Source organism: Aplysia californica, unplaced genomic scaffold (genome assembly GCF_000002075.1).
Source record: "Aplysia californica isolate F4 #8 unplaced genomic scaffold, AplCal3.0 scaffold01380, whole genome shotgun sequence".
NCBI classification, from domain to species: Eukaryota; Metazoa; Mollusca; class Gastropoda; order Aplysiida; family Aplysiidae; genus Aplysia; species Aplysia californica.
In genome coordinates, this window is record NW_004798650.1 from 59,181 (window position 1) to 78,059 (window position 18,879).

Here is an 18,879-nt window from a genome sequence, read left to right on the forward strand (position 1 = left end):
CCCTCCCGAAACACGTACACACACACACACCAAAAAAAAAATCCCCAGAAACACGCACACACTGTGTCAGTCACATCAGGCAATCCAAGCAGCTGAAATCAAGCAGTAGTGAACAGAACAAAGTCCCATCCTGAATACAAAACTTTGATATAATGTCATTTCTGTCCCTCTCGGTACGTTAACCCTTGAGAACACAGCAGACAACATGTTCGACTGCTCGGGCTGCAGCAATAATAATGGTACAAAGGACAAAGCAGTAAAGGAATATTTTTTCCAAAGAGCAGGAAATAAATTGAAAAAGCGAAAAATTTGAAAGGCAATTGAAGAAATAAATCCGAGTATAAAAACTAGGTTAAGAAATATGATATATCAATAGAAATATAAATAAACATATTGCTAAAAATCTGCATCTGCGTTTCATCATTCGATAAAAAACACACGGCCAACCTTCAGTAAGAGATATCCAAGGAAGCTATTTATATAATGAACAAATGAGCTCCACACAATATGATGACTCTATGTGGGTAACTGATATGTCACCTTCAACAGCTGTAACTGTAAAACTCGCACTCAAAAGAACACATGCTCAATCAAACACAACTCAAAATAAAACAAACATACTTTGTGCAATACGATCGTACAGTAAAGATTTCCATTTGTACGCCTATAACATAACAACTCTTTTCTTGAGGTATGTTTTGACAGCCAGGAGACGGAAATTGACACCACATGAAATGCAGACACGGCGCCTGAAAAATAGCATCCTGAGAGTTAATAATGAGTAGGAGAAAGCAGAAAGGACGTTTCCATCACTTCCTCTTTGCCCCGAGTTGTTCTGGGTAGCTGTTCTAAATATAGACACGATTCACAAGAAAAGCACACGCACCAATCATCACACAGACAGTGCTATCTGGAGATACAACATTTCTTTTCTTTTTTTTTTCCCTAAGTAGGTACTTTTTTACGCTCCCATCAACCCAATTTAGACCACAACGAACTCATCCTGCGGAAGGTGGTAAAAGCCAAACACAGACAACTGAAACATTCGCAATAAAATAACAACCACCCAGTTCATCACAGAAACTCGGCAAACACTAGAAGATATCTAACGGCACAGAGCTACCAACTCTACCGACCACAAAAGTGTAAGATCTTACCTAAAAATGTGCAAGATTGTAAAAAAAAAGAGTACAATATAACAAATATCACTATTTCGTCGCACACGCAATTAAAACTCTCGTAAAAATTAAAAGAACAGACCACCACGCAACACTAACACGAACTTGGCGGAAGTTGGCCTAAACAAAACGAAATTACGAGAAAATCAATCAAGGGAAGTCACTGTGTGATGGTGTTTGTGTTATCGTCCAATAGTACATTTGCTGTCGTAGGGGCCTATTAATAATAGATTGGACCGCTGGCGGCCACGAATCGGAACAGCAAGCGGAGCGAGATTTTGTTTCGACGATCTATCGGATCAAGCAAAAAGTTGTACAATTTGGCAAAGTGGTGTAAAATCTTACGATCGCTGAAAAAGCTTACAAATACGCTTTTTTGGTGTAAGGTTGGCAGCTCTGACGGCAACACACACACAGTTCAAATAGATATATACATGTTAAAAATGTTCATTCACCAATCAAGATAAATGCATTATGAGTGAGCAAATTGGAACACGATTCCATCAATGATTTCATTTTTAAGTTGTCGACAACGTAAGTGGAGATATTTACGGAGACAACAATTACAGAGCATTTCCTCTCGTCACCAATTAGAAACAGGCGTAGCTCTCATCATACCCCTGCATTAACGCTCAGTAAACCACAAGTATCTCAACGTGATGTCTTTCCGAAACTCTTCATAATATGGCCGCCACATATAAGGAGACAAAAGTCCCATTTTAGCCTGCACAATCTCCAGCCACAGACGAGATAGTCCATGAAACAATCTCTGCAACTTCAAACAATTTTATTATCGATCGCTGGTCTGTAGTTCCGATGTACTAAACCCAACATTTTGAAAACAATTCAAATTGCAGTTTCTTATTCTACGGAACAGCTTGCAAGCGCTCAAGACATATTTTTCTCCAAATTCAAATTATTGAAAAAGGCAAGACAAAAATACTCAACATACACAAAAATTGTAATGATACGTTTGTGAAAAATTTTGGTTTCTGGGCTATGAACATTTGAACAGCTTGTCTCTCTACACCATAATGGCAAGGGAAGTTCCAAGACTCAAGCCACTTACAACAAGGGGGAAAAGACTTTTTGGGTCCCACTCCTGTCCTCTCTCTCTCTATCACACAGACATAAAATTTAAACTCAAACACACACACGCAATTCAACTACTGAACTCACAGAAAAATACCCTTGCCAGCTCACACAGAGAGTGACTTCACATTTCTAACTGTCCCCATTTTCTACATTTAAATTTCCAGTGTTGCACATACGTAATGAACACGCTAAAAGATCCATCATGCGCACAGCGAACAGATTTTTAGGTCCTCAATTTTTTTCTCATACATTATAATATTCTTGTAGTTAAATTATGTACATAGCAAAATTTTAGTGCACAATGAAAAGATTTCTGTATCCCTCTGACTGTATAGCCTTCCACACTCTGAACTCGATGACGTCGCAGACAAAAAACTTGCCAGCATTCACTCTTTGTTGCACTATTTTGACTCTATAGCGTGTTTAACTAGAATGCCGAAGCGTGGGCAGCATTATTAATGTGCGCGGCGCACCACCATTAATGTGCGCGGCGCGCCACCTTCACCAATCCAGACTGCCGCATGCAGTGTAACCTGCCGACTGGTCAGTCTGCTATACAAAATGCCACCGACAAGCCCAGGATCTATCCTGGTCACCATAGGAAGGGGAACAAACTCATCAAGTCTCCACTACCACACAAAGAAGTCAAACGAAATTAGGTTGTAAAGAGCTTAGAACTTGCTCTAGAGTGTGTGGATATGTGCTACACACAACTATCATTACATCATTTTTAATTCATCGTCTCTAGTCTCCACTATTATATCTGCATTGCACTTAGAGTAAACTCTAGACTAAATCCTTCGCAGTTTGGTCAAAAAGTTTAAACTTGAAACGCTTCACATAACTTCTCATGCAGCCAGCTACTTAAAACTACCACACACACACACACACACAAAAAGAAGAAAAAAAAACAAAAAAAAAACCTACCACAGACACAAAGTTCTTGTCCTTTCTATTAAAAACTAGTAAAAATCTGCACTAAAAAGTATTCCTTCTCTTCTCCAACACAGCTTCCCAAAAGCCAGCCATACCAGGAAAAACAGAGATTCTACATTCGTGTCAGTTCTAAGAGCTCCTTGACTGGTTCCCAGACTGCGTACGACAACAGAAAAACTCTGCGAGACAAAAAAAAACCCCAATAGTGGTGCATCAACTGTAAAAAACTTGAGCATAGCTTGTTCTTTTGGTTCTCTACGAGTATCTCAGTAACTCATTTCAAAACGGAATAAGCTACTACTTTGTATACTTTGTATGAGCAGTGTACTTTGCGAAACGAAAAATAAAAATAGTAGTTCAAGGTCAGGATTATATCTACCTGCATACACGAACAAAGAAACAACAGGAGCTCTTTGAACTAAATGTAGGTCACCACGTGGTGGAATCAGGCATCCATCAAAATTTTAGGCAACAGAGAAATGAACACTTTTCAAACCATTGGGGGATCTTAATCCATTTTGGGAAAGGGGGGGGGGAGTTTGCTACTGAAACCTATCTATCAAAGAACACAATTTAGGGTGAATTTAACTTTTACAATGTTGTTTAAAGCCAAAAATATGTCATTTTTTTAGAACGAGTACGAGTATTCAGCTTTAGCAGTCACCAAACTTTGTTAGCCTTTTTCTCGCTGATTTCATTGATAACATCAGGTAGCTCCAGCCTCCTTAACTCACACATATCTCGACCTTTATCAACTTTATGCAAGATAGTACAACATTTTTTCACCTATTTCAGCAAAAATAAACAAGCTGTAATGTGATACCAATATGCCCCCAAAAATTGCAGAGCTCCTGCTTCTACCAAGCTGCGAGCGACACAAATGATCTCTTCAGATCTCGCCCACACGGTGTCTTCTGCCCCGGAGTTCCCCAAACCTTCTCAGACAGCTGTGCCTGGGTCATCACGGCCGTCAGATTTGCCGATGGCATCAAGAGCTTCCATGCTCGGAGTGAGGAAAATGCTTCTGGGTTTTGCCTTTGGTTGTTTCTTTTTCTCCTCGCCGGCCGGAGTTTTTCCTCCGTTGACTTTCGAGTCCTCGTGAGAGGCTTTGGGGGCCAGCGGCTTCCTGCTGCCTGCATCGACCTCTGCGACCACCGAGGGAAAAGGACAAATATAGATAGATAATTAGACAGATGGATATAGAAGGGTAGATGGATGGATAGATGGCTGGATGGGTGGGTGGGTGGATGAATGGGTGGGTGGATGGATGGATGGATGGATGGATAGAGAGATAGCTATACCACAGACACCGGTATGAGCTGGTTACAATGACCTAAACTCAACAAAAACATTGTAAAAACTTGTTTGGGATTGTGATCTTTCTAAAACTTTAAAAAATAAAAAAGGAAAAAGATGGTTCGAAATGAACGGATTGCAAACATCATAAAGCTAGTGGAAATCTCTTTCTACTATAGTCTCACCCAAGTAAGTTTGCTGAGTTTTATGGTATTCCAAACTGCATAAAGCCTCACCAGAGATAGTTTCGTGAGTTTGGTACAAGTTTACGTCGTTCACAACTGCCTAAAGTCTCACCCAACTTAGGTCAGTTCGATAAAAGTTTAAGTTTTACGGTGCCCTCAACTGCCTAAAGTCTCACCCAATTTAGTTCGGCAAGTTTGATAAAAGTTTACGTTTTACGGTGCCATCAACTGCCTAAAGTCTCACCCAATTTAGTTCGGCAAGTTTGATAAAAGTTTACGTTTTACGGTGCCCTCAACTGCCTAAAGTCTCACCCGAAGAGTACGGCCTGATGTTGGAGACCATGTAGGGGTTGGCAGTGTCCACCCTGTCCGTGGGGGGGCCCTTGTAGATCGGGCTGGTGGGCTTTGCCTCTGGGTCCTCTAGCAGCGGGTCCGCGTTGCTGCGGTTCGCCATCGTCACCTTCGCCTCGTGCTCTTTCCTGCAACAAAATTTAGGGAGTTCTAGTAAGGGTTTTGTGGCACTAGCAACAAAAGTATCAGGGCATGGAATTTGGAATTCTGCCGTTGCACGGTTATCGCAGGCCGTCTAATATACAACTGGTTTTTTTTTCATTCAGCACCATCACCGTCACATTTTTCCTCTGGCATGGCATTGAAAGCCAAAGTTCCGACAAAACAAATAATCTTTAGACGTTTCACTTTTGTATGGAATTTCTTGGGGGTAGGGGGAGAGGAGACACGCCATTTCGTATATATATATATATTTTTTATAGTAAGAGGGTTTTACGGCGCTCGCAACTGCATAAGGTCATATGAGCGTCAAGGGGTGGGTGTCAACAGAGAAGTCTTTACAGGGAATCAGACTTACTCTGCTCACCTCTCTAGCCTCAACAACACAAAGCCTGCTTCGACTATCAAGGCACCCTGGAAATAGCAGGTCACAAGAGAGTGACAAACATACAAAAGAAGTAGAAGAAAAATGACAATAGTAAGGATCAGGAAAGAAAAAGCAGCAGTTCCCAGTTGTAGATCAGGCACAGTTATGAGCATGACAAGAATCCGCCCATGTACAATTCTACTATGCTTGAACGAGAAATGTCCCCCCTTTGGGAATGGCCTAAAGACACTTTAGTCAGTGACACTGCCCCGGGGGTACTTACGCCATTTCAAATCAGTGGGTGATTAGAGGATGATTCTTGTAGACCCTACTTCTTTTCTTTCACCCTTTGGTTTTTTTTTGTCTGTACGTCTAGCTTTTTGCCCTGGCACTAAATGACCGTTATTGAGTAGATGTGCTTCACTTTACTCAGCGAATAAAAGAAAAAAATCAACAGAAATCTGTAGAAAAGGGGAAACTAAAAAAAATTCCACTGAACAGTCCGAAATCCGTAAAATGGGTAAAGAACAGAAATCTATCGAGAAATCAGAACTCCGTAAAATGGGAAAAGAACAGAAATCTATCGAGAAATCAGAACTCCGTAGAAATGTGTAAAGAACAGAAATCTATCCAGAAATCAGAACTTCGTTGAAATGGGTAAAGAACAGAAATCTATCGAGAAATCAGAACTCCGTAGAAATGGGAAAAGAACAGAAATTTGGTGAGAAGTCATCAAAGACGTGAGTGAGGGAGACGGTGTACTCACGCGTTGTACGTGTTCCCCTTCCCTCGGCACCTCTTCACCCAGATCATGATGACCACGACCACAACGATGACCACGACAACAGCAACCACCACCGCCACGATGATCATGGTCATATCTGCACGGGACGGAGAGATAAGAAGAAAATATTTCAATCAAACAATTGTTCCCGTGGGTTTCATTCCACAAAAATACAGTCCAGACTGTCCAAGGAAACCACCACCCATTGTTGAGGAGAAAAGTGTTGTTGTTTGTTTTTTTGTTTTTTTTAAAACAGGCCAGACCGAAGGGCTAGAACCCAAATGGCCGCTGGATCGGAAAAGTAAAAGTAAAGTAAAGTTAAAACAGACAGGTAGACATCTCAGAGATTTTAATTTAAAAAAGAAGCCAACCCCCCCCCTCCCCCCCAATTGGGTGACTTTTACGCCCCCATCAACACAAACTACATCATCATTAAGAAGACGGGTTTCAGACCCTGCTTGTCAGAGCCAACCCGGGCTGAGAGGGATATGATAACCCAGCAGAAAGACCAGCCAAAACACTCAATAAATAAACATTTTCTCCCCACTCCAGAATCGAACTGAGGTCTCCTGCGTGTGACAACGAAGTGCTCATCTACTACACCACAGTCGCCGGTTTGTCTACCCGTGTTTCGACAAAAATGTAGACAAATTTCTCCAAGATGGCCACCCCACTGTCAAGGAGAAAAGTGGTAGTCTCAGGCAGGTAGGTAGACGTCCAACACATTGTCATTCATCATCATCTGGTGCCTTGCCGACTGGCGTGGGCGATCATGGACCTCCACTTCACTCTGTCCTGCGCTGCAGCGATTGTGTCTGTTGTTCTTGCTGCTCCCAACCATGTTGTCATCTTGTCCAGTATCTTTTCCCTCTGTCTGCCTCTGCCTCTCTTTTCATCAAACTTGCCTGTTGTTACAATATTCTCCAATGCTTCTTTCCGCATTGTGTGTCCGAAGAAATTTGCCTGTCGTTTTCTTATATTCGTCATAAGCTGTCTTCTATAATTGTCATTACAATATTACAAAAAAACCCAAAAAACACGATAGGAGAGAAGTGGGAGGTGGTCGTTTGTACAGGTGGCTGTCTTGGACGCATGGCCGTCAGAGTCAGAGCAGGTTCCCCTGCGGTTATGCTAAGATATATGTACATGTACATACTTCTCAAAAATTGACTATATAAAGTAGCCAGTAGTGTAAGTTAACGCGAGAACAAAACATTCCAATCAAACTTTGGTCCACACTAGAGCTGGGCAAAGAATCGAACCCGGAACTGGTTCCCATGATTAATGCTACGAAAGAAAAGTTTCGACTCCTTTTTAGGTAAACCAACGGTCACCAGTTATCTTAATTATTAAAATCTTCTCTTTTTTTTTAGAATTTATTTTTGAAAAATAAAAGTTGATGCTTTGTAGTGTTCCAAAATCAAGGCCATCCTAAATCCCGAAGATGTCCGGAGCCAACCATGTAACCATTGGAAGAAATCACATCATTAGAAAGTAGGTAATTGGGTTCGGAGTCGATTCCTACGATCCCTAGCTTGCAAGAATAGGGAATCTTGCCGCCCAGCACTAGTCCACATGTCTTGAAACAAAATGACAGTGACGATACTTGAGGCAACTACTTGTGCCAACGCATTACAAATTGAACTGGCCTTAAATTTTCAGAAAAATCTGACAAGGCATCTCTTTTAGAACAGTACGAGTTTTACAGCACTGGCAACACAATTAGGTCGTGTAAGAGCGAGTAGAAGACTAGAGGTGTTACAAGTGTGTACCTAACAAAGAAAAGAAAGGATGAGAGAAGGCGTCGGTGGTATAGTGGTTAGGCTCTCAGATTCGCAACCATTAGGTCGTGGGTTCGAATCCTGTCAGGGATCCGACGTAGTGTCTTCAGGAAAGGCACTTTACACGAATTATCCTCACTTCACTTAGGTGGAAATGGATACCCAGCTATAGGCGGTGAAAGATCTTGTCAGTTTGTTAGTGTTTGAGCACTTAATCAGCTGCTTGCACTGTATGCTTCCCGGGAAGCTGAGAATGTTCGAGTGTTCCATGGTCTGCTGTGGTAATAATATAGTGTGTAAAGCGGGTAGAACTTGCTGTAGAGCGGGGGTTATGCGCTATACAAATTCTATTTATCATCATTATTATTATTATATGATGACGACAGACGTTTGATATGAAAGAACGATAAAAGCAAACCACAGCACACGACACATATCATCTTCTATTCAAGGCGACACCGTCAAAAAACTCCTGTACCTGGAGATGACGACGAACTGGACAAAGAAATGGACCCCGTCCACATGTCTTTCTCCTCCTCGGGAATACATTTGGCGGCAGGCGATTCCCAGTCCAGCTGACAGGTATACTCCCCGTAATCTAGGAACAGCGGGAAAAAAAACAAAACAAAAAAAAACAGACTCTAAAAACAAGGTGAGAAAAAAGTTTCAGCAGCTCCAACAAATGAATGTGTGGCATTGTGCTGTGGTGAAATCAAACACTTGTCAAAATAACGAAATTTAAAAAAAACATTTTTTTTTTCTCGGAAACTAGGCAAATTTTAGATATTTGTTTGCCTCAACACCTTTCATTTCCATTTTAAAAAAGCGTATTTTTCTGTAAAATCTACAGAAAAATAAGTCTTACAGATTTTACAGAAAAATGTTGATCAAAGGCATTAAAAAATATAAATTAGCAATTTCCAAGGAATTCAAGCTCTGAAAGTTGCCCAACTGTGGTAGTTATTCTCTGGTTAATTTTACCTCTGACGCCAGGCAGCTCTTGCCTCCTTCAAACACAAATATGTCCACCTCTGTTCAAGTTACAGGGACATTTTTTTTCATCAAATGCTAGACAGATGAAAAAGCTTTAAGATGATAGTCTGCTCTAATCAGCATGTAGTAGGGGTCACGTCTGTCGTGATTAGGTTTTTTTTTGGTTTGTTTTAGCAGAGGTTTTACGGCGCTCGCAACTGCATAAGGTCATAATGAGCGCCAGAAGATTAGAGGTGTTACAAGAGAGTAACATACACAAAAAAGAAGGAGGGGAGATAAGGACGATAGATGTTTGATAGGAAAGAAGAAGCAAACCACACCAGAGCACCCGCCAACCACCTGCTGTGATTAGGGTGGGATCTTTGGCATTTTGTCAGGTTACAGCACAGAAGAGGTAACTTTTTTTTATTTTGGTGTAAATACCTTTTCAGATATTTTTCCCCACAAAGTAACTCATTTCTCACAGCAGTTTCTGTGTTTTGATTCGTCACTTTAGTTTAGTTTTAGTAAGAGATTTACGGCACTTGCAACACAAATAGGTCATATAAGTGCCAAAGAACAGATGTGTAACAAGAGAGTAACAAACACAAAAAAGAAGAAGGGGAGATAATGACGACAGATGTTTGATAGGAAAGAAGGAGCAAACCACACCAAAGCACCCGCCAACCACCCACATTCGTCACTTTAGTGATAATTCTGCATTGTACAGCACTGCGGGCCGTCTATAGATTAGGCGCTATATAGAACCCCGGCATTAGTTTATTATCATAACGATTATTTCAGAAGCAGGCAGCTTCGATCCTGCTGGTCAGGGCCTTCATAGAATTAGTAACCGACTAAGCAGTAGCCAGTCGCAAATTCTAAGGGGAAAAAAAAACTTCTCTTCCCGGGAACGGAACTGGTGCCAGAGACAGACCTCGATAGTCCCACTGAAAAGAAGTGAAAGAAGCAGGCAGGACTAGAGCGCCCACAAACCTCCCAAAGGATAGACGTGGAGACAACGGTACCTCACCTTCGTTAACATCTAGCGTCAGCATCAGGTAGCCATCTTGGAATGAGGTCGGCAGCCTGGTCCCATTGGAAGCCTGAAATCACAAACAGGACAGTCACGTTTTGTTTTTCTTTCTTATAGTAGAATTTCTTTCTTTGAAGGGCCTTTTTCTTATATCAGGCTCCGTGTTGTTTACCCTTAGATCTAGCTTACATAGCAATAACAAAAAAAAAGAAGTTGTTTACCCTTAGATCTAGCTTACATAGCAATAACAAAAAAAAAGAAGTTGTTTACCCTTAGATCTAGCTTACATAGCAATAACAAAAAAAAAAGAAGAAGATTTTTGTAAGAATTTCACGGAGTTTCGATCGATATTGGCGCCCAGAGATTGAGGTCAGGTTTGTTTACAAGTTCTACTTCCTTTCGACAACTTAAAAAGTAGGAACTAAGTTAAAAAGTGCACATTTGTTTCAGATTTCATTGAGCCGCTCACAGCGGTCGAATGGAGGCAGCGGAAAAACTCGAAGACACTGTCAGCGGCTGAATGGACGGAATCAGTTAAGTACACTTTGGACAAAATAGTTCTAAGGCGACGACAGAATCTAGTGGATGTCTCAAATCACTGGAAAAGGCACAGATTAAGAGGATGAGTAATAAATCACTGAGAATGACAGCAACCTTCCACACGATGTCCGCCGGGGGCTCGCCTAGCGACTCCACCTGGCCGCACGACAGGACAAACGTCCGCTTGTCTGGGTTCGGACGCCTCGTCACCTCCAGCGTGCTCGACGACAGCCTTGGAGCCTCTGGCAAGGAAACAGGAAATGTATGGGTTTTAGTTTTACGTCGCTATCAACACTAATTAGCCTACAACAAGAGCAATACAACAAGGACAGATCATTACATTGCAAAGTGAGAATGTTGTGGGGGGTGGGGGTGATGGTATGAAGGGTGTGTGTGTGTGTGTGTGTGTGTGTGTGTGTGTGTGTGTGTGTGTGTGTGTGTGTGTGTGTGTGTGTGTGTGTATGTCTAGAGTGTTTGCGTGTAAGTGTGTGTGTGCGTATACATGTGTGTTTGTGAGTGTGATGGCGGAGGGGCTGTTTAAATTTAATGCCCCACAATGAGCAAATCGGTAATTTCAAAGAGAGAACACAAGACTCCAAGGATTGAAATAAAGAATTAGTTTAGTTTTAGTAGAAGGTTTTACGGCGCTCGCAACTGCATAAGGTCATATGAGCGCCAGAAGATTAGAGGTGATACAAGAGAGTAACAAACATAAAAAAGAAGAAGGGGAGATAAGGACGATAGATGTTTGATAGGAAAGAAGAAGCAAACCACACCAGAGCACCCGCCAATCACTCACAAATAAAGCATGAAAAAAAAGCAGACAGGCTTGTCAACTTCTTCAAACCCAAACAGGGACAATCAGCATTATAACATCAGAAGACACAACAAAGTACAAAATTACATCAAGTGGGACTGCCTTATTCGATGCAACGTTTGATGCGGTAAGGCTCTAAAATTATATCTGACTGTTTGAATCTGAGACAGTCCCTGGCAATTTATAAAGGACAGTTGACAAACCTGTGTCTAATAGAGCATACATCAGAGTAAAGAAGGCAGATAATACACATCATAAGGTTAACACACCCAGCCCTAACGCCGATAATATCGGTATGCTCGCCCAGCGCTTCAACCCCAATGCCAACAGTATCAGTGTGAGGAAAATTTTGTTCTCGTGACCGATAACACTACCTTTGTGTGAAGCAGACTATAACCTAATTGGAAGAGTAACCACTTTTCGTTTGAAACAGACTATGACCAGAAGTGCAAGCCCAAATTTAAAACGAAGAAAGTTATATTCGTGAACCAAGTGAGGGGGTGCGAAATTTGAATGCGCTTCCTTTCTTCGCCTTTTTAAAAACTTTTAAACTCTGTGTAAACCTTTTTCCACAGAGTATTGCATAAAAACTGTGACATATTTTGCCTTCTAATTTTCAAAACCCGCAAAATAAAGGTTCGAATAAAATGTGTACCAAATTTTGGTAGGATATGTTAAAATTTAGTAGTTTTTTTTTTAATTTTTCAAAAAGGGGTAAAAATCTCTATGGAAGGCTGACAACCCCAAAGTGTAGACCTAGGGGTTAAGTGAGTTAAAAAGTAAATGTGAGGCATCATGGTGAAATCAGGCGCATAATAAAATAACGAAAGTGAAGCAAGCAGCATTTTTTCATCAGTTCGGCAATTTCGTCACTTCTCTTTTTTTTGGTTTGACACCTTTTGTGTCCATTTGACAACACATTCCTGTGTGGATTTTATTGGAAAAACGTTTATTTAAGGCACAAATGATTTAAATTAAGAGTTTCCAAGGACTTTAAAGTTATGGAAGCTCACATTGCCATAGCTGCCTGTTCGCATGAAACATACTCTTGGACCGGGAAAGGCCAAACCAATTAGATCTATATTCACAATCGTGACCGGCAAAAATGAACTCATAGGATTAGGCTTTCAAATATACGAGAACTTTATGTATTACAGTATTTTCCCAGGTCTTTCCCGGGGCAATTTACAGAGTTCCTCAAATTCCCCGGTCTCTGCGATTTTGTTCAAATTCGCGGGTCTCAGTTATTTTGTTCAAATTCCCGGGTAATTCTCAGGGCCCGGCAGTCCCCTTGAATTATACTCTTCGTCCCACACAGAACTCACGTGCAACGACAATGTTTACTCTCTTGGTCTTCTCCTCGCTAGCAGCCAACACAGCTCTGTACGTCGCTGAGTCAGTCATCTGGACATTTTTGACCTGACAAAGAGAAAAAACACAATGTTGTAGGGCGAAGGAAATGACTCCAACACACAAACTTCATTATAGTAAGACAAAATTGTAAAGAAGGAAGAGAATGAATAAGACAACACACTTATATTACAAAAGTGAGCGATGACTCATTCCCCGGCGATACCAACTTTGCGGTTAGCATGATGTATTTGTGTGTGTGTGTGTGTGTGTGTGTGTAGATATGTGTATGTATGTGTGTGTGTGTGTGTGTAAGCCTGTATGTAAGCTGTCGCTACAGTGTTAATGGACATGCTCGCGACACAAAGCAATGACCAACAACATACTTATCTTTTATTTGGAATAAACAAAAAGAACAGAAAAAATAAAAAAAGTACAGTAAATAAAAGCAGATATCAATGCATGTAATACATGTGACACCGGTGGCCTAGTGGCTAGACTTCCGGACTTGCAACGGTAAGGTCATGGGTTCAAATCCCATCAGAGGTCTGACATCTTGTCCTTGGGAAAGGCGCTGAACTTGAGTTTTCTTCACTTCAGCCAGGTGGGAACGGGTACCCGGCTAAAAAAGCGAAAGGCTCTGTCTATCAGTTTGTTAGTATTTGGGTGCTGGTGCTTAATCAGCTGCTCGCACTGGATGCTTCCAAAGAAGCTGGAAGCTGAGAATGTTTCTGAGTGTTCTAGGGTCTGCCTGAGTAGTTTTTCAACCTGATGTTGTTTTAAGCATTGAAACTGCTGTTTCTTTTTTCTTCTTTCTCGACGGGAAGGAGGAAACTGGACAAAGTAGAGGGTTGCTGAATCTGATGAAAGCACAGAGTGGCTTCAGGTCACTGAGGCATTACGTGACCCATGCAGGCCACCCTGTATTGCACCTAAACATTGCTGGCTAAAAGGGCTCTGGTGAAACGGTGACTGGCCCAGCAAGCTGACGGCGCAGATAAATCTGGTAACAAAAAAAAAGCAACAGAGAAAATCTGCCTGGGTAATACAGACACATTTTTCGGCAATTCTTTTCACAAGGGCAGCTGTCTGAAAATGGACAGCAACTTAAACGACGTGTGGATGTATATTTACTTGCTTGTGTTCTCCACAACAGGAGCACCGCAATTTGTTTTTTCGTCTGGCCAATAGTAGGATGGTTTAGGAAATGTAACTTCTGCTTGTGCAGTTAATTATTATAAATAAAGGGAAAGATATTCTGGCTTTGTTTCAACCTCTCTTGAATAATCATTTCATCTTGCCTGCACAAACGTAGATAGACACGTTTCAGCAATGATGGGGTTAAGAGGAATTTCATTTATTCATTATTTAAATTTAAAAGTTCCACAAGAATGAGGAACCCCTGTGAAACATCGGGTCAATGGATACCAACCTGCAATCCCCAGAATTTGTACTTCTCCACGCGCGTCTCGAAGGAGTCCCAGCTCCCACCGATGTAGTCCAACAAGGAGATTTTTTTGTCTTCATCTTTGTCCATGAACCAGCTGAAGGCGACAAAGTCTGGGCTCTCCGCCAGGGATGGAGGGAATGGATCATTGATCAGGATGGGCTCCTGGCTGTTCACGCAGTGGGTGTACACTGTGGGGTCGTCTTCTTTTGGAGTTATCACAATACCTACATGTTTAGAAGGAGAGACACGATAAAACTTTCCGCCACCACACTGTCTACAAATTTCTAAAAATAGAAGAAGACTATGTTTGGTACAATTAGTTTTTAAAACACCAACGGGATTGATGCACTGAAAAAAACAAAACAATGAAAAATTTATTCAAATAGACGTAGCTTGTCATCTAAGATAGGCCAGAAAAGATTTTTCAAACCTGTCCAATTGTTTCTGGCCAGATTTAATCAGTAACGACTGACTTAAAACTACTGGTACGCTATTACACTGCCTTTCATGACTACAAAGGGATCAAAACATAAAATTCATAATCAGTCCTTATAAGACACCCCCCCCCTTCCCTTTCTCTCTCTCTCTCTTTTACTTTCTCTCTTTCTCTTACTTTTTCTCTCTCCATCTTACTTCCCCAGGCCCACGGGTGGCACTGATCGTGGTGTGAGATGCAAGACGCGAAGTCTATGACGTCACCTACAGGTGTCACGCCCAGTACAGGTACTGCGCAGGTACTGGGGCTTCTTGGCACCCAGTACCGAAAAAGTGTCGACATTAACTGCCGGTGCCGCCCAACACTACCTCTCATAATCTGATAAGATATATTACATGAGTAGTTACGCCCATTCGCATACACACCTTTCTAGACGCTCTAGTTGTAAAAAAATGAATGTCTTGGGGTTCGAAAGAGGATGATATATTATGTGTATAGGTCAATTTCCGAATGTTATACACTCAAATTGCTCTTTGTACCTGCACAATGGTATTCAAAATTATCAAATAAACTTATTTTTTATCAGGTAGTATCATTTCATACAAAATCAAACTCATTTGAAAGATTTTGTATAGACATAGATAGACAATAATGGAAGTCTTGTTTCCTGACTATATATCCTTTCGAGCTCCTCATGCCTAAGTGGGTTAATAATTTCTAAAATTTCATTAGACGAAAATCAAGAGCTACCAACTTGGCATGTTTTGAACGAGACGTATGCCTCAGTCGGCTCAGTTACGAACCAACGCAGGCGGTTCTAGTCTAGAAAAAGGCCACAAACGCACACAAACTCAAGCAGATTGACGCACACACACTTGAGCTGCGGATCCGACATGGGACCCAAATTGAAGGGGAGACGATGCTCTAGCCATGGGCTAGACTGACGCCGGACCAGAACGCAGGCGAGGTGCTGAAATAGGCTTTTAATCGGGCAACATATAAACCCGGCCCCCGCAGGACAAGGGCTAAGTACGGCTAGTCGGCTAGGCTAGCCGTACTTAAAGGACAGCTAGACTGACAGGCACGGCTAGCCACTTCGATAAACTATCTTGGCCTAGATCTAACATCATTGTGTATAGATCTAGGCGGATCTATAATCTATGAAATCTCAAGCAACAACAACGGCGGAATACGACATACGTGAAGAAGCGGAGTCAGACAGAATCATCGCTTCGCGTAAAGTAAGTAACATTGGCAGTTCAAACTAGCGATGCTTGGATCTACCCTTACCGTGCACACACAAACAAATCAGACTGAAGAGGAGAAGTGAGGTAACTCGATACATTTTGATGATTTTGTGTTCCATGTCAATAGCTATACGAATAAAATCATCGAGCCTAGAGACTGGAAAGGAGGAAGGACGAAAGCTTTTGAACACCGGAAGTGAGACGGAAGTTTCAGCTTGAGATTTTCCAGTTTTGTTCCCTATCTCTTTGGTTCTTTCGGTTTCTGTGTTTACAATCGGACTTGTAAAAAGTTGCACCCCCAAATAAAGATATCAACGATTTAATATTATAATACAATAACCATTGTCTTAAAAAAACATATATTCAAGGATACATTAATAAAAAAAAAAGAAGTATATATTCAATTCAATATAGTTCTTTCAGAAGTTTAATAGAAAAGGCAAGGCTCAGTCAAAACGGATGGTAAAACAACGGGTTGTTTTTTTAGAAGGGAGAAGCCGTCACAAGAGAAAAGTAGCTTCCTAAAGATGTACACCCTTATAATTAATATAATATAGGCCTATTTTTTTGTAGAGTTTTTACGGCGCTCGCAACTGCATAAGGTCATATGAGCGCCAAGTGGTGGGTGTCAACAGAGAAGTCCATACGGGGAATCAGGTTGCTGAATCCACCTTCTTGCCTAGCTTCAACCGCACAAAGTCTGCTTCGACTATCAAGGCACCTCGGAAATAACGGGTCACAAGAGAGCGACAAACATACAAAAGAAGTAGATACTGTAGAGGGGAAATGACGAACGGATTAGGAATAAAAAGCAGCAGTTCCCTTTTTGCAGTTCAGGCACACTTATAGAGCTTGCCGTTGATCAATGAGCCCATTTGCAATTCTGTTGTGCATAAGAACATGTTAAATGTCCCCCCCCCCCCCCCCCCCATTTGGGAATGGCCTAAAAACACTTCAGTGTAGCACCGCCTTTCTAGGCCTAGAAAATGTTTGATGAAGCAACAGCAAGGGGCATCTAAGGATTCTGGGGAGCTCTGACAGACAATCGTCACTATTAAAATAGAAGGAAAACCATTGTAGGTCTTGATGCACCAATGGCGGATTATGACACGGTAATGAAAAATCCTATAGGCCCCTATACGGTCTAGATCGGGGCAATAAAACAATATTATAGTCTCGGCCCAGGATATTATAAGAACGGACAGATATAGAAAGTCAAGCGAACCAACTGCAGTGAGGTTATTTAACACATAGTGCCACGAATAAAACAGAGAGCGAGAACGAGAGCGAGAGAAATAGCCAGAGAGAGAGACAGAGAGAGAGACAGAGAGAGAGAGAGAGAGAGAGAGACAGAGAGAGAGACAGAGAGAGAGACAGAGAGAGAGACAGAGAGAGAGACACACAGAGAGAGAGAGAGAGAGAGAGAGAGAGAGAGAGAGAGAGAGAGAGAGAGAAAATTTGTAATGTTTTACGGAGCGGCTTAAAATTGTTTCAGCTCGTAAAACATGTACATATACTAATGTCCTGTCTTGTTGTACGTGTGTGTGAGTGCACCTAAGCTTTGTAACATTAACTGCCATTATGAACGAACAAGATAAATGTTATTTATTATTATTATTATTATTATTATTATTATTATTATTATTATTATTATTATCATTATCATTATCATTATATTTATTATTATTATTATTATTATTATTATTATTATTATTATTATTATTATTATTATTATTATTATTATTATTATATATTATATATTAGTAAGACAATATCATTTCTCCCTGTGAGATGAATAAAGATTGTCAAGGCCATTGTCATAAAGAGGAGGTATGTTGGAAATAGACGGATATATAGATAGAACGACGGAAGGTATTTAATTTGTGGGTCACGGGAAACAGAACGCAGCAACATGTTTTATAGAACGCTGTACCGATCATTTTATTCTTCCAAATAGGCCCAGCCTGCTTGGTATGAGCAGATTCATACAAGAGGAAGAGGCACAAGACCTGGAGACAGAATTACAACCAATATGATAGTTCATAAGTTTGTGCAGAAACGTTTCAGAAATGCCATTAGGATCATCAAAGCCATTAATGCCATAAAATCATTAATTCCATGTCATAAAATCATCAGAGCATTTGCCATACAATCAACATAGACATTGACATATATAATCTCCAAAGTCATTGCTATGAAATCATTTTTAGAAAATTGCCTTAAAATCATCAAAATCATTGCCATCAAAGTCATTGCCATAAAATTTGCCATAAAATCATCAAAGTCAGTGCCATAAAATTTGCCATAAAATCATCAAAGTCAGTGCCATCAAAGCCATTGCCATAAAATCATCAAAGAAATTGCCATAAAATCATCAAAGTCATTGCCATAAAATCATCACAGCCATTGCCAGGAGCAATCACTACTAGTAGAGAATCTTTGACAAAACTGCCACAAACTCTAGTGGTACAAAATAAAACCTCTTTGGTGTAGGCCTACATTACGTAAGCTTACATATATGTGCATGTTACTTCCATAGTATAGAGCCGGGCTGCACGCAGCCAGCAGGCCTTGAGTCGGACACTTCACTAACTCAGAATTACAAAGTTCTGTCTGCTCTGTATCCATAGAGTTATCTCCTTTTATACATATATGTGCCTATAGTGTACATTATCTATGCCTGTATCTAGTTTTGAGAAATTTGACGTACAAATTTTAGAGTTTCCCTGTGTCAAGTTTTGTCGAATGCAGCTCTTTGAATATAATATCTTGACAACGAATAAGAACGATAATATAACGATAATAACAACACTACAACAACAACAACAACAACAACAACAACAACAACTACTACTACTACTACTACTACTACTACTACTACTACTACTACTACTACTAC

The 18,879-nt window shown here is 40.9% G+C and overlaps 1 protein-coding gene across 1 annotated transcript; it reads right to left on the bottom strand.

The window, feature by feature from the left end:
• Nucleotides 1-924: 924 nt before the first annotated feature.
• Nucleotides 925-16,171, bottom strand: LOC101849022. Its single transcript, XM_005112728.3, has 9 exons — nucleotides 16,024-16,171; nucleotides 14,280-14,521; nucleotides 12,823-12,916; nucleotides 10,795-10,922; nucleotides 10,138-10,210; nucleotides 8,611-8,730; nucleotides 6,334-6,448; nucleotides 5,003-5,169; nucleotides 925-4,354 (listed from the first exon to the last, which is right to left on the bottom strand). The coding sequence occupies exons 1-9, from the start codon at nucleotides 16,097-16,099 to the stop codon at nucleotides 4,149-4,151; spliced, it is 1,221 nt and encodes a 406-aa protein (XP_005112785.1). The 5' UTR covers nucleotides 16,100-16,171; the 3' UTR covers nucleotides 925-4,148.
• Nucleotides 16,172-18,879: the final 2,708 nt, after the last annotated feature.

Coding starts and splice junctions, on each gene's coding strand:
- LOC101849022 (XM_005112728.3), bottom strand. CDS start 16,099: ATGGAACACAAAATCATCAAAATGTATCGAGTTACCTCACTTCTCCTC. Junction 10,923..12,822: donor AGTAAACATTGTCGTTGCAC/GTGAGTTCTGTG, acceptor TTTCCTTGCCAG/AGGCTCCAAGGCTGTCGTCG. Junction 8,731..10,137: donor GACGCTAGATGTTAACGAAG/GTGAGGTACCGT, acceptor CGCTGTTCCTAG/ATTACGGGGAGTATACCTGT.